The sequence below is a fragment of the Choloepus didactylus genome, chromosome 5 (genome assembly GCF_015220235.1).
Source record: "Choloepus didactylus isolate mChoDid1 chromosome 5, mChoDid1.pri, whole genome shotgun sequence".
Classification (NCBI taxonomy): Eukaryota; Metazoa; Chordata; class Mammalia; order Pilosa; family Megalonychidae; genus Choloepus; species Choloepus didactylus.
This window is the reverse complement of record NC_051311.1, coordinates 32,297,369-32,313,531: the sequence shown is the minus strand read 5'-3', so window position 1 is coordinate 32,313,531 and position 16,163 is coordinate 32,297,369. Positions and strand designations below refer to the sequence as shown.

The 16,163-nt window shown below is 36.2% G+C and overlaps 1 protein-coding gene across 1 annotated transcript in view; it reads left to right on the top strand.

Moving 5' to 3' along the window:
- RBM33 (RNA binding motif protein 33) overlaps positions 1–16,163 on the top strand; it is a 216,345-nt gene that overhangs the window by 53,924 nt on the left and 146,258 nt on the right. Inside the window, 2 exon segments of the mRNA XM_037835742.1 lie at positions 1,210–1,288; positions 11,346–11,394. Coding sequence (XP_037691670.1) covers positions 1,210–1,288; positions 11,346–11,394 — 128 coding nt within the window.

Here is a 16,163-nt window from a genome sequence, read left to right as displayed (position 1 = left end):
TGTCAAGTCTCTTATGTATGATATTAGTGTAGTCACTCCAGCTTTCTTGTGGTTGCTGTTGGCATGATTTATCTTTTTCATCTTTTTACTTTCTGTCTATTTTTATCTTTGAATGTAAATTGTGTCTCGTAGTTATTTCTGTATGGCTCTATTCCCTTTTCCCATTTTTGTAGTATTGTTACACATATCTATAAATGTTGTAGACCCAATAATATTGTTATAGTTACTGCTTTATATAATTTTTTTGTCTTTTAAAGAAGCTGAGAGGAGAAAGAACATCAAGTATATAGTATAGTTTTTGCTACATTAAGTTTATTATTTAATATTTCTGGTTCTCTTTATTTGTGACTGTGTTTGAGTTAGTATTTGGAATCCTTTCATTAGCACAGTACAGCTTTGCCCCCACCTCCTATTTGCTGTTATTTTCAAATATATTATTACATTCCTGTGTGATATAGGCTCAGGTTTACATGGCAGATATATTTTCTTATGCAGTTGCCTTTTAAATAGGTTTAGAGAAGAAAGGAGGAAAAATGTACATTTACAGTTTCCTATATAGTTACATAATTACTTTTCCCCATGATTGTGTGTGTGTGTGTGCGTGCGCTTATTAGAGTTACCATCAGGGGTCACTTCTAGCCTCAAGAATTTCTTTTAGTAATTCTTGTAAGGTGGATATATTAGTTATCTAGGGTTGCTATAACAAATTACCACAAACTCTCAGTGGCTTAAAACAACAGAATTTTGTTGTCTCATAGTTTAGGAGGTCAGAAGCCCAAATCAAGAAATGGTAGAGGAGAATCCTTTTTGCCTTCCAAGATTTTGGTATTCTGGCTTGTGACAGTATAGCTCTATTTTATGCCTCCATTTTCACATGACCTTCTTCTTTCTGTGTCTGTGTGTCTCTGAATCTCCTTTTCCTTACTTATAAGGACACCAGTCATTGGATTTAGGACCTGCTAGAATCTGTTGTAACCTTATTTTATCTTATCTTGATTTTGTTAAAATTGTCAGTTATTAAAAATATCAAGGACTATTACATGATTAGGTAAAACATATAATGGTTGTAAATGGAACTTTTACGTTTTAAGATGCTATATTAAGAATCACTAAAAGAAACAAGTTGTTTTATATTTGAATTTTTTATGTGTGTATGTATATCTGTTTTAATTTTTACTAAGGGTAATTTGAATGAAATCTTTTTTACAGATGATGACTTTGATCAGTTTGATAAACCTGGTGCAGAACGGTCCTGGAGAAGAAGAGCTGCGGATGAGGACTGGGACAGGTATATATACAAGTTTTTTTTAAGTTGTGATAGTTTACATTGATTTATATTCTTCTACAACTTAGCTGTGTAGGGGTCTTTACTAACCCATTATGTTCTCTATCTGATATGCTGCTTTCTGAGTGGGCCTGTCCCTACTGGGCTAAAGTAAGGGCAGAGGGAGAGCTCTCCAAGTAGCAGGCCGCCTAATTGGCTTCATTTCCAGGACTGTATTATGCATGGGCTACCAGCAGAACAGAGATCTTTCTTATGTGGACACCTATTGCTGTTATTGCAATAGTCACTCATCAGAGTTCTTTTGCTCCATCCATGTCCTAGCCAATATTTGGCTAGACTTTAAATTTTTTGCCACTCAAATGCATGTAAAATTGTGTCTCACTGTAATTTTTTTAAACAATTTTATTGTGAAATATAACATCAAAAAGTGATAACTTTCAAAGTACAATTTAACAAGTAGTTATAGAGCAAATTTCAAAGTATGGTATGGGTTACAGTTCCACAATTTCAGTTATTTCCTTCTAGCTGTTCTAATACACTAGGGACTAAAAAGTAGTATCTGTATACTGATTCAGAAGTCATAATCCTTTGTTGATGCTGTATTGTCTGTTGCTACTCCTTGCTGTCATTTGATTACTGTCTGAATCTTCAGGGATATCTAACAATGACCACTCTAACTTGTTCATATTGAAAAGGGGTGTCAACATTTTGGGGAAGGGTGATGCAGCAGGTTGATGTTCTTGAAGAGGCTGGTGCCTCTGGGTTTTGAGACTTAACTGGCATAGGAACAGTCTGGAGGTTTTAAGTTTCTGAAGAATAAACTTAGTGAAATTTTTAGTCTCAAATAGAGACCTGGGTATTCTTTAGGGTTTTTGGAAATTTGGTTGGGGTTTGGCATACTGTGGCAATTTGCAATATCTAGCTGAAACTTGTATAAGATTAACCCCTAGAACAGCGTTTTGACTCTATTTGAAATATCTTATCCACTGAAACCTTATTTTGTTACATTTCTTTTCCCCCTTTTGGTCAAGAAGGCATTCTCAATCCCGCTCTGACAGGGTCGGGCTCATCCCTGGGAGTCATGTTGCACGTCGCTAGGGAGAGTCACACCCCTGCGACTCATGTTCCATGTAGAGGGGAAGGTAATGAATTTATTTGCAAAGTTGGTCATAGAGAGAGAGAGAGACCACATCTGAACAACAAAAATTGTAGGTAGGCTTAGCCTCCCCTTTACAGAATACGTTTCATAGGAGCAGGCCTCAAGATCGAGGACTTGACTCATTAAGTACGGGGGCCCTGATTTCACATAGCTCAGAATATTATGTCCAAAATAAACAGTGTCTCACATTATCCTCACTTATTTGTATAATAATCATGACTCTTAGTTTCAGACAATTATCATAACCCAAAACACCCCATAACTCTTACCCCCCCCCAGTTATTTATTCCTAGTTTTGATATGGTATTAGTAAGGTATTACTATTAAATATAGTCCACGTGCAATAGGTAGTTTTTCTCATGTACCACTCTGTTGTTAACTCTTTGTACAAGTGCCATACCTTTAAAGTAGATCATGTAAGAATTTATTTATTTATTTATATTTGCAGCGCTGGTCTGTGAGATATATGACTTTTAAATAATCCCTTTCAATCATGTTTGCCTTTAATATGGCACTGTTACTTATGCTCACTATAATTTTAATCTGCATTTCCCTGATTACTAGTGAAGATGAAAATAGTTGTTTAGGGATATGTGTGCACAGGTGCACGTGCTCACACACACAGGAATAAAAGTATAAAAAAAAAATCCCATAGTAAGGATAGATGTTAGTACAGTGTAGTGGTTACCTAATGGTGAGGAGTTCCAGTAGAGATTAGAGAAATATGTTGTGGGACAAATACACATGGGGGCTTACTCTGGATGATGGGTTTGCAAATATTGCTTATTCTTTACATCTTTTTTATCATCTTAAATATTGTATTGAAAACTGGAAAATTTCCTTGGAGTCATAGTCTATTAAAAAATGAATTCTGCAATCTATTAAAATAGACTGTTAAAAATTATGTAGAGGTAAAGAACTGAGTTGTTACTACAAAAGATACTTCCATATCAGAAGGTATGGATAGGTAGTTTTTTTTTTAAACACTATGATGGGAAGTTGAATAAATATTCTGGTAGTTTACTGGTACTTTGAATTTTCTCTTCTGTCATTGGCCTGATCATATCTATGCCTGTTTTTCTGTTGGATTGTTTCTCTTTTCCTTACTGGATTTAGAGATTCTTTATACTTTTCAGAATTTTTTTTTTTTTTTTGTAACTTACAGATACTTCTTTCCAATCTGTACCATGTGTTTCCTTCAAAATAGGTTTTAAAAAAATCAAATTTATAATCTTTTTTTCTGTATGCTTTTTTGTTTTAAACGTTTTAAAAACTTATTATTTGGAAATAATTTTCAAACTTCAGAAAAGTTGCAAGGATAACAAAAAATTCCTGTAGGTCCTTCTTTCAGATTCACTGGTTGCTTTTTTTTTTCCTTTTCATTTTCATGTTATCATTCTGTTTTATTTTTTTAAAAAAAGCATCAACTTGATTTTGCCAAATCACTTGACAGTAGGTTGCAGGTATCATACCACTTCCATCATGCTATTTCTGCAGTATGTATTTCCTATGAACAAGGAAAGTCATTTACATAACTACTGTATAATTATCAAAATCAGGAAATTTGAGAAATAGGCAGTTCCGTTATTTAATATATACTGTATTTTCAAATTTTGTCAAGTTTCTGTTCTCTTCTGCCGTGATATTGTGTCCTTCTGTTGTGTACCATTTCGAGAGGTACATGATGTTGGTTAAGGTGGTTTCTGATTTTTGTCCTTAAGAAATTCTTCCCTTCTCTGAGGTTGAAGACATTCTGTATATTTCTGTGATCATTTTAAAGTGTTTTTTTGTTTGTTATTTGTTTGTTTTTTACACTTAGAATCTACCTGGGATTGATAAACTTGTTTGATTTTTGACTTATTTTTGAGAATTTCAGCAGTTATCAGTATATAGCCAGTCTTGCTTTATCTGTATTCTTTGCAACCCCTTCAAATCACAGGCGTAATTTCATCTCTAAATTATTTCAGTATCTCTAAAAAATAAGGGAGTTACATATTTAGCCACAATACATTTATCACACCTAAAAAGAATTTCTTAATATTAACAAATGTTTTGTTAGTGTTCACCTTTCCTTGTCTTTCATATATATATGAGTATATTATACATGCACACAAACACATGCATACAGTGTAGACACTTGTTTGTGTGCTTTTTTGTAGTTTGAATTGGGATCCAAGTAAAGTCCATGTATTACAATTGATTGTATGTCTTTTAAGTGTTGTTTAATCTATAGTCTCCCCTCATCTTCTTTTTTTTAATTCCTAGCAATTTTTGTTGGTGTATCTTGAAGAATTTCAAGATGTATTTGCTAATTGCATCCCCTTAGGTTTTTAAACTATATTCCTTTATTCCTTGTATTTTCTGTATATTAATGGTTAGATGTAGAGGTTGATCAGATTCAGGTTTGAATTTGAGGAGAAGGTAGGGGGCATGACTGTGTCTTAATTGGTTATATGTGCTGCCATGCTGAGCTACAAAATGGTCATCTTTTTTTGTGATGTTATCAGCCAACCATTGGATGAGCACCATGATGATATTCTAATTCTTCTATTCCTTCTTTGTATATGGGCTGTAATACTTCTATAAACTATTGGGTTCCTCTGAGGTAACAATTACACAGGAAAGACAGGATAATTGCTTGATTTTTTTCCTTTTATTTACCAGTTTTCAAAATAATGAGTTGGTTCCTTAGCATCCTCCAGGGGTGTTTTGTTTTTAAATCATTTTGAACTCATGGATTTAAATAGTGGATATGTTTTAATACACTGTAGTTATTATCCTTATTGATGGTCATATTGCCCCAGTGTTTGCTCAGAGAAAATTTGTTCAGGTTGACTCCTAAGTCTTTTTGACTTGACTTCTAAGTGTCTTTGGTAGCTTTCTTGCTTTCTGGTGTAATGGAATTTATTTGTAGTTTTGGCATGAGAAAGTATTCTAGTTTTTTTTCTTGTTTTCCCTAGTGTTGAATGACCAGTTGTCCCAGTATTGTTTCTTTAACATCTTAGTGCCTTAGTTTTTACACTTAAAAAATGGGAGATAATGCAAATAGCTATCTGTGAGAGTTATGTCAGTTAAAAAGGTAATGCTTAATAAGACACTTGGAATGGTGCCTCGTACATTGTATAGTTAAGGAATGTTAGCTATTTCTTGAGCTATTGTTTATTCTTGTTGCAGTAGTATGGGCTTAATCCCATTATCTTACATACTATTTTCTTATTTCTTGCCTTTACCTTTTTAAGTCATGGAAACAGGTACTGAAGCAAGTACTCTATCTTCTGTCACACTCCACTAATTTTATAACTGATACAGTCATTTGTCTTTTCAAAAAATTATTTTGTTTAGGAAAAATAGTCATCCAAGATTGCTTTATCATTTCCATATATTCCGTTTGTCAGCAAAACACGCAAATACTTTATAGAGTTTTGCTTGTATAATTACACCTGTTCTTTTTTTTCTTTTTTTTTAATTTAATAAATTTTATTTTGAAATAAATTCAATCTTACAGGAAGAGTTGCAAAAACAGTACAAACCCCATACATAGAACTCCATCATACCTCTACCCCCTCCCCCGATACCCCGATCCACCACCTTTAACATCCTGTCACACCACCATTTCTTTCTTTCCCTCCCTCCTTCCCTCCCTATCTGTCATGCATCATCTAATGAGAGCAAGCTGCACGTATCGTGGAACAAACAATATAATTCACATATACCTTTCCCATGGACAAGAACATTCTTTTATGCAATCTCATTAAACGCAGCTAAGAAGTTTAAGAAATTCAACATTGATACAAAGCTTACATACTATATTTCCTTTTTTTTGTGTGTGTGTGTCCCATCTGTGTCCCTTTGAGCCTCCTGTCCTCCATCCTCAGATTCCATCCAGGATCATCCTTGGCATTTAATTGTCATCTATTTAGTCTTTTTTTTTTTTTTTTTTTTTTAATTTCAATTGTGGAAACATATATATAGCCTAAATCTTCCATTTCACCCCCTCCCTGGCATTCCATTAGTGGGATTAATCACATTTAGAATGTTGCAATGCTATTACCTTCCCACCATCCATTTCTAGAAGTTTCCCTTTACCCCAAACAGAAACCCTACTCTCATTTCTTAACTCCCCATTGCCCCTTCCCCTACTTCTCGGAACCCCTACTCTACTTTTCATCTCTATGGTTATATTCTCTGATACTTTCTTTGTGTTTACCGTGGGGCTTAAATTTAACATCTTAAATCTCTAACAATCTTGTTTTTCTTTGATACCAACTTAACTTCAATATGACACATAAACTATGTTCCTATACTCCCTCATTCCCCCACCTTTATGTAGTTCTTGTCAAAAATTACATATTTTACATTGAGTCCAAAACCACTGATTTGTCATTACAGTTTATGTATTTTAGATCCTGTAGGAAGTAAGTAGTGGAGTTACAAATCAAAAATACAGTAGTATTGGTATTTATATTTACCATGTGATGTTTACTGGAAATCTTTATTTCTTCATGTGGTTTCAGTCAATTGTTTAGGGTCCCTTCCTTTCAGCCTGCTCAACTTCCTTTAGCATTTCTTATAGGACTGATCTACTGGTGGTGAAGTCCCTCAGCTTTTGATTATCTGGGAATGTTTTCATCTCCCCCTCATTTTTACCCTCCAGGTGTTTATGATTTCTCCAAGTCTCTGATGGCTATTGACTTCTATTTGTATTCCATTGTGGTCAGAGAATGTGCTTTGAACAACTTCATTTTTTTTTTTTTTTTTGATTTATTGAGGCTTGTTTTTATGTCCCAGAATATGGTCTGTTCTGGAGAAAGATCTGTGATCACTAGGGAAGAATGTGTGTCCTGGTGACCTGGGATGTAATGTTCTATATATGTCTGTTAAAATTTTTTCTCTCTCTCTCTCCTTTCTTTGTTTCTCTGTCAGTAGGGCTCCCTTTAGTATCTGAAGTAGGGCAGGTCTTTTATTAGTAAAATCTCTCAGCATTTGTTTGTCTGTGAAAAATTTAAGCTCTCCCTCAAATTTGAAGGAGAGTTTTGCTGGATAAAGTATTCTTGGTGGAAATTTTTCTCTCAGAATTTTAAACATGTCATGCCACTGCTTTCTCGCCTCCATGGTGGCCGCTGAGTAGTCACTATTTAATCTTACGTTGTTTCCTTTGTATGTGGTGAACTGCTTTTCTCTTGCTGCTTTCAGAACTTGCTCCTTCTCTTCAGTATTTGACAGTCTGATCAGAATATGTCTTGGAGTGGGTTTATTTGGATTTATTCTATGGAGTTTGCTGGGCATTTATGCTTTGTGTATTTGTATTGTGTAGAAGGTTTGGGAAGTTTTCCCCAACAATTTCTTTGAATATTCTTTCTAGACTTTTACCCTTCTCTTCCCCTTCTGGGACACCAGTGAGTCTTAAATTTGGACATTTTATTTTATCTATCATATCGCTGAGATCCATTTTGATTTTTTCGATTTTTTTCCCCATTCTTTCTTTTGTTCTTTCATTTTCTGTTCTATGGTCCTCGAGGAGGCTGAGTTGTTGTTCAGCTTCCTCTAATCTTGTATTATGAGTATCCAGAGTCTTTTTAATTTGGCGTACAGTTTCTTTAATTTCCATAGGGTCTTCTGTTTATTTACTCTTGCAATTTCTTCTTTATGCTCTTCTAGGGTCTTTTTTATGTCCCTTATATCCTGTGCCATTCTCTTCTTCATGTCCTTTATATCCTGTGCCATGCTCTCGTTGCCTGTCTGCAGTTCTTTGATTAATTGTGCCAAATACTTTGTGTCGTCTGATCTTTTGATTTGGGTGTTTTGGTTTGGGTTCTCCATATCGTCTGGTTTTATCGTATCCTTTAAGATTTTCTGTGGTTTTTGGCCTCTTGGCATTTGCTTTACTTGATCTCTAATTTGTCAGAACTGCAGCTTGGTGGCGTACACTTTCTCTAACTAACCAGCAGGTGGTGTCTGTGAGTCACCTATCCCCTCAATTCAGTTCTCCCCAGCCTTGTCTTTGTGGTGTGTGGGGATCTGATTCTTGTGGGGTTCAAGTGGTGCACTAAATTTGGGTGTGTTGTCGGTGCTGTCCTCCCTGAATGAGGGGCGTGTGTCTGAACAGTTAGGGAGGAAGGGCAGCTTTAATAATCAAACCTCCCAGGTGTTCCCGGAGATTTAAGGCTGTTTTCTGCCGCTGATCCACAAGTCCTTGGTATTGGCGTAGGTTCCCTGGGATTTCCGAGTGGTTTCCCCTTTCCTGCTGTGCTCTTCCAGGACCTCTGCTGAGGGAGGGCCGCACCACATCACAAGTGTGCCCCGATCTCCAGGGAAGCCCTGGGACGCTGGGCCATGCAGGGGCGTTTCCAGCCTGCTTCAGAGATGGTTGAATGGGACGCGTTAACTTTCCCCTTTCCCCACAGCTCCGCCCTCCCAGCTCCAGCACAATCAACCGTGGGTGTATTAAAGGCCACTGTCCACGGCTGACACTGTCGTGTGTGCACGGTGCTGCAGGAAAGACTCCCAGTCACACTGGGCTTCCCGGTGTGGCTCTGGGCTGTGGGTCTGGCCCTGGGCAGGAGCATCCCCTGCCTGCCGGGGAGAGGCTGCACGTTGTGTGATCCTTTCTCCCTTTGGCTCCCCTTTGTTCCCCTGGGCCTGAGACAGTCAGCAGCAGGTGTGGGAAGGGGTATCCTCCACGCGAGACACCGAGGCGTTAGCCCAGCCTGCTCCCGCCATGCTTCACTGCACGGCTCTCCCCGTTGTATCTACAGCTGCTCCTGTTTTTTTTTTTTTTTTAAGAGCTAGTCCATCTCCAAATGCCAACCCTCCGTTTCCCCACAGTGTAGCATGGCTGAGGGATTTTCAGCCAAGTCACTTACTCATTTCAGAATGCAGACTCCTGGTTTCACCAAATGCACATTCCCTGTGGATTCAGCAGACCTTGCCTGAGTGGTGCTACTCTTGAAGTGGTATTCTGGGTCACTTTCCGGTTTTTATCTAGTGTTTTTCACAGAGGTGTTTTTTTGCCCTGTGTCACCTAGCCACCATTTTAGGTTCTCCCCCTAACACCTGTTCTTATTATGGGTTTAAGACTTTCAATTAGTGTCTCCTGGGTAAATGAAGTTATTTAAAGTGATGGTCTAGAGGAGTGTTTGTTTTCAAAGGGGTTGTTATACTTTTCTTGGTCATCTAGTATCAGATTCCCAAATGGGTCTATTGCATATTTTATAGTGACAATAAAGTGGTTTTCCCCTGTCCCTGGTGAGCATCATAACACTAAAGATACAAAAATTGTATCTGAAAGATGATTAGAAAATTTATGGATATGCAATGTTGGAAGAAGCTATACTGTTTTCTTGTAACTGTATCTTATATGGGTCTGAAAAGATTTTTTTTTCAAGGGTTCTTAAGCTCTTATTCTGGGATTATCACTACTCTGTGGCTTTGGGCAAGTTATTTAATCTTTCTCATCTTCATTTTCCTTCTCTGTAAAATGAGATAGGATTTTTGTAGGGTAAGTTAAAATAACTTTAAAAATGTCTTCAGTTCATGAATTAAATGATTTGTCAGGTTGTTTCTATTTCTGAAAATATTATATGAAAGACACACATTTGTGTTATAACCCCATATATGCATTCCTTGAAAATCTTAGTATTCTGTGTAATAATGTGGTGCAGATTTCTCAAAACCCTAGAGTTATTATACGAATTATGAGTAACAATCCTGGTAAGAATATTGGTGCATTTAAATTTCCATTGGATTTTGCACCTAGAATCAGTCAGTCAAATGGTGTTTCCTCCTGGATGTAAATCCTTGAAGGCATTTGTTTCTAAGAGATTAATTTCCCCACAATTAAATATATGATTCAGTGGTAATCAACTTTAATGGAAAAAAATACAATGGTTATTTCTTCAATTATTTAATGTATATTTGCAGCTTTTCCAGACAGCTTAACAGTAGAAATTATGAAGGTTCTTGATATACTAAACCAGTCACTTTTTTAAAAAAATTCAGTTTTATTGAGATACATTCACATGTCAGACAGTCATCCATGGTGTACAGTACCAGCATATAGTTGTGCATTCATCACCCCAATCTGTTTTTTGAACATTTTCCTTATACCAGAGAAAGTGAAATAAGAATAAAAAATAAAAGTAAAAAAGAACACCCACTTCATCCCTCCTCTCCCATCCTATTTTTCATTTAGTTTTTGTCCGCATTTTTCTGCTCATCCATCCATACACTGGATAAAGGGAGTCTGATCCACAGGGCTTTCAGAATCACACTTTTCCTCCTTGTAAGCTACATTGTTATACAATCCTCTTCTAGAGTCAAGGCTACTGGGTTGCAGTTTGATTGTTTCAGGTATTTACTTCTAGCTATTCCAGTACATTAAAACCTAAGAAGGGTTATCAAAATAGTGTATAAGATTGCCCACCAGAGTGACTGCTCTACTCTATTTGGAATCTTTAAGCCACTGACAAACCAGTCACTTTTTGTACTAAAGGGAGATACTCCAAGGACCATTCATCTTTTTTTTATTTTTGGGTCTTGCAGTTTTGCTAAGGCTTTCTATTATAGTTCTGAAAAAGCCTGCTCCTGATCACTTGAAAACATAAATGTGTAGGGAAAAAAATTGCAAATGACTGATACGATTTCCATGCTGTAAAAACAATTCCTTTAGTTACTGTGTTTTGATTTTATGTCCTTATCATCATTGGTATTTTCTTCTTTTCAATTATTGCCAGTTTGATGAGTGTCAAATGATTTCTCAAGGTTTGGTTTTATTTTCTTAATTAATAATGATGCTGAACATCTTTTCCTCATTCATCATAGATTTTTACAAACTTTGCAGTATGGGTATTAGTATGCAAATGTCTAATAGAAATAATACTGACATGTCTCTTTTTATCCTAGTGAACTCGAAGATGATTTACTTGGAGAAGATTTGCTATCTGGCAAAAAGGTAAGAAAGACAGGTCTTCCTGAAACTAAATGATAGTCATTTTTTTTTTTTTTTTTGCATTTTTTATTGTGAAACATAACATATATACAGAAAAGTACAGTTTAACAAGTAGCTATAGAGCAAATTTCAAAGAATGTTTGGGTTACAGTTCAACCATTTCAGTTATTTCCTTCTAGCTATTCTAATACCCTAGCATCTTAAAAACATTTATATAAAGATTCACTATTCGTAATCCTTCATTAAATCATATCTTGTCTGTTGCTACCCGTTCCTCTTGTTTAATGGTTTTCTCAATCTTCAAGGATGTCCAGTAATGTCTAGTGATGTCAGTGACCACCTAACTTATTCATATGGAAAAGGAGTGTCAGCATTATGGGGAAGGGGTATGCATCTGGTTGATGTTCTTGGAGAGGCTGTTGCCTCTGGGTTTTGGTAGTTATTTGACATAAGAGCACTCTGGGGGATTTTAAGTTTCTGAAAAGTATACTTAGTAAGTGAAACTTTTATAGAGTCTCAGATAGGGACCTAGGTATTTCAGGACTGCTGTTGGTTAGGGTTTGGCATACTGTGGCCATTTGGGATATGTGGAGCTTGCATAAGAGTAACCTCCAGGATAGCCTCTTGACTGTTTGAAATCTCTTAGCCACTGTAACCTTATTTTGTTACTTTTCTTTCACCCCTTTTGGTAAAGAAGGCATTTTCAATCCCTCAATGCCAGGGCCAGGCTCATTCCTGGGCGTTGTGTCCCATGTCACCAGGGAGAATCACTCTGCTGGGAGTCATGTCCCATGTAGGGGGGAGGGTAATGAATTTATTTGCAGAGTTGTGCTTAGAGAGAGAGGCCACATCTGAGCAACAAAAGAGGTTTTCTGGAGATGCCTCTTAGGCATAATTATAAGTGGGCTTAGCGTCCCATTTACAGCCATAAGTTTCACAAGAGCAAGCCTCAAGATTGAGGGCTTGACTTATCAAGTAGGCAGTTTCTAATTCTGTCCAAGATAAGCAATCAGTATCTCACATTATCTTCACTTAGTTGTACAGTCATCATCACTCTCAATTTTAAACAACTCTCATAACCAAATCACCCCAAAGCTCTTATCAGCCCCTCATTACTTATCCCTAGTGTTAGTGTGGTACTGGTAAGGTATTTCTGTTACATACAGTCTATAACTTGTAATAGGTAGTTTTTCCCATACACCACCCTGTTGTTAACTCTCTGTACCAGTGCCGTACCTTAGAAGTAGATCATGCAAGCACTTATTTATATTTGTAGTGCTAATCTGTGGGATATATGCTTTTAAACAACCCCTTTCGATCATGTTTGCCTTCGGTGTGGCACTGATACTTATAATTACATTAATGAACTATCACCACCCCATCCATTCCCATACTTTTAAGTTCACCCTCATTAACATGTCTGTACATATTAGATAATCATTCTCCCTTCAGTAGCATCTGTCTATCTATGGTTCCCTGTATTCTACATTATAAGACACTGGTTTTACATTGTTCAGGGAATTCATATTAGTGATAACATACAATATCTCTCCTTTTGTGTCTGGCTTATTTCACTCAGCATTTTGTCTTCAAGGTTCAACCATGTTGTCATATATTTCAGGACCTTGTTCCTTCTTATTATTGCATAGCTTTCCATCGTATGTATATACCACATTTTGTTTACCATTCGTCTGTTGAAGGACACTTGGATTGTTTCCATCTCTTGGCAATTGTGCACAATGCTGCTGTGAACATTGGTGTGCAAATGTCTGTTCTTGTCACTGCTTTCAGACCTAGGTATATACTGAGAAGTGGAATTGCTGGATCGTGGGATAACTTGATACCTAGTTTTCTGAGGAATCGCCAAACTGTCTTCCAAATCTGGCTGTACCATTATACATTCCCACCAGCAATGAATAAAAGTTCCAATTTCTCCACATCCTCTCCAGCATTTGTAGTTTCTTGTTTGTTTAATGGCAGCCAGTCTTATTGGTGTGCGATGATACCTCATTGTGGTTTTGATTTGCATTTCCCTGATTTGCTAGTGAAGATGAACATTTTTTCATGTGTTTTTTCTTTTTAGCCATTTGTATTTCCTCTTTGGAAAAATGTCTTTTCATATCTTTTGCTCATTTTATAATTGAGCTGTTTGTACTATTGTTGTTGTGTTGTAGGATATCTTTATGTTTGCTGGATATCAGTCTCTTATCAGATATTTGGTTTCCAAATATTTTTTCCCGTTGAGTTGGCTGCCTCATCACCTTTTTGACAAAGTCCTTTGAGGCACAGAAGCTTTTGATTCTGAGGAGTTCTCATTCAACTATTTTTTCTTTCATTGTTTGTGCTTTGGGGATAAGGTCTAAGAACTTACCTTCCATTACTAGGTCTTGAAGATGTTTCCCTATATTCTAGGAGTTTTATGGTACTCTCTATACTGAGATCTTTGATCCACTTCGAGCAATTTTTGTATAGGGTGTGAGGTAGGAGTTCTCCTTCATTCTTTTGGATATGGATATCCAGTTCTCCCAGCCCCATTTGTTGAAAGGAGTGTTCTGTCCCAGTTCAGTGGATTTGCAGGCCTTTATCAAAAATCAGTTGACCATATCTGGGGGTCTATTGCTGAGCTCTTGGTTCGATATCAGTGACCAGTATGTCTATCTCTGTGCTGTTTTGACCACTGTGTCTTTATAGTAGGCTTTTGTCCGATTTCTTTTATCAGATTTGATTAGATTGTCCTTTTAATCTCATTTGTTAATATAATTGATATTTTGTACTAAAAGTAGTATCAGTTCTGCTGTTCTCTTGTAACTTATTTTATTTCATAAGCATTTTGTCTAAAACATGAATTGTGGGTAAAATTATTTTAAAGTCACATTTCTTTTCTGTATTCTGTATTTACTGTATTATAGGGCTACAGCTGGCCTGACCTCAGCCTACCTACCCCAACTTCCCCTTCTTTAAATAATTGATATCACCTGTAATTGGAAGACAGAGCTACTTGTAAATCTGCTTGATTTCATATAAATTACAGTAAACTGGGATACATTAAAAAAATTGAACATGAAAAACTAGTGAGAGTGCTGGCACCCTCAACCCCTCCCTGTTGTGGAACTAACACTCTTGCCTCATGATGCCTCTTAGTTGGTGTGTAGCACATGACCAGCTGATGTCTGGAACAAATGAGGGTGCCAATATCAATGTATATTGTGAATAATAACTTCATTGTCATGATTATGGGGGTTGGTGGTGGGTATTATTATTTTCTTTCTGTACCTGGTGAATTATTTTGTACATCCCGTGAGGTACTCTCACTGTACGTGTGAGTTCACTACCCTGAAGTATACAGTTTTTTGCTTTGTATTTATTTAAGATGCTTTAATGAAAAATGCCAATAAGATTTCAACATATTTAAGTGTAGTAAAATGTTTCTACATAAAGTTAGATTCATATTTCAGGACAAGCCTGATATGTCACAGTTTCTGTTCAGGGAGTTCCTCTGTAATAATTCTCTTTTGGTATAAATATTTTCTAGTCTTGTAAAAGTTTCAGTCAGGACTCTTATCAAAAAAAAAAAAATGGGAAAATGATGTTTGTTTTGTGCAATAGTGCTGGCATTCTGGGAAATTAGCCTTACTCTAAAAAAAAAAAAAAAAAGGATTACTTGATTTTGTAACGTATCTCATTTCAGATAGAAATGTATACCTGTGATGTGTACATGATGCTTTATGAATGTCTCAGTGGGAGGGTTTCCCCTTTTATGTGTTTTGAACATTTTTGAAGCTTATATATTTTGGAACAGTGCATTTTCCCTTCTTTTCTGCCTCCTTTTATCCCTAATATAAAATTAAATACATTGTACTTTGTAGGAATTGAGTGTAAAACATATAAAAAAGAAATAATTAAAATGGATATAATCCTTCATGAAAAACATTTTGTTATATTTCCATCTGTTCTTTCTCATGTGTTCTCCAATGTACTTAAAATTTTCCCTATATAATATTGCTTCTTTTTAAATTTTAACATTGTCTCATTGGCTGTTCTATCTTTTCATTAAACATTTTTAAAAATATTTATTTCAGTGTTTGTATATACTGTGGTATACCTAATAATTCTAATGTGCCTTGAGGTTGTTTGCAAGTCTTTGCTTATGATGGCTTAAAAAAACACTTTTAATTGTGGAAATTTCAAGCCTATACAAAAGAAGAGAGAACAGTATAATTTACCCTCATGCGTTTGTCACCCAGCTTCATCAGTTTTCAATAAATGGTGGTCTTGCTCTGCTTTATCCCACCCACTTTCTACTTCCTGAATTATTTTGAAGAAAATTCTCAGGCATTATGAGAAATTTTAATGTACAAATCTTAGTATGCTTTTGGATTCTTCCTTAGGAAATTTCTGTAATGGGAAATTTCTGGCCAAAAGGTATAAGCATTTTAGAGTTCTTGCCTCTTATTGCCACATTGCAGCTGTGTTTGGGCATCTTTTTCCACCTTTCTATTCCCCAGTTTTGATACTGTTAATCACTTTATTCAGTCTTTGTCAATGTGATAGATGAAGAATGATTTCTAGTTCTTTTAATTTGTATTTATTTGATTTCTTGTGGGATTGAATATTTTTTCAGGTATTTATTAGTGAGGTTATTGCTATAGATCTGGGATTGGAACCAGTCTGGGTGGGTACCCTGTGACTGATCACTGTCTTTTATCTCCCCCATGAAATGTGACCTCTGCAAGAGACTGCTAGGGCACTGATTGGTCAAAGAGGTGGAAGTA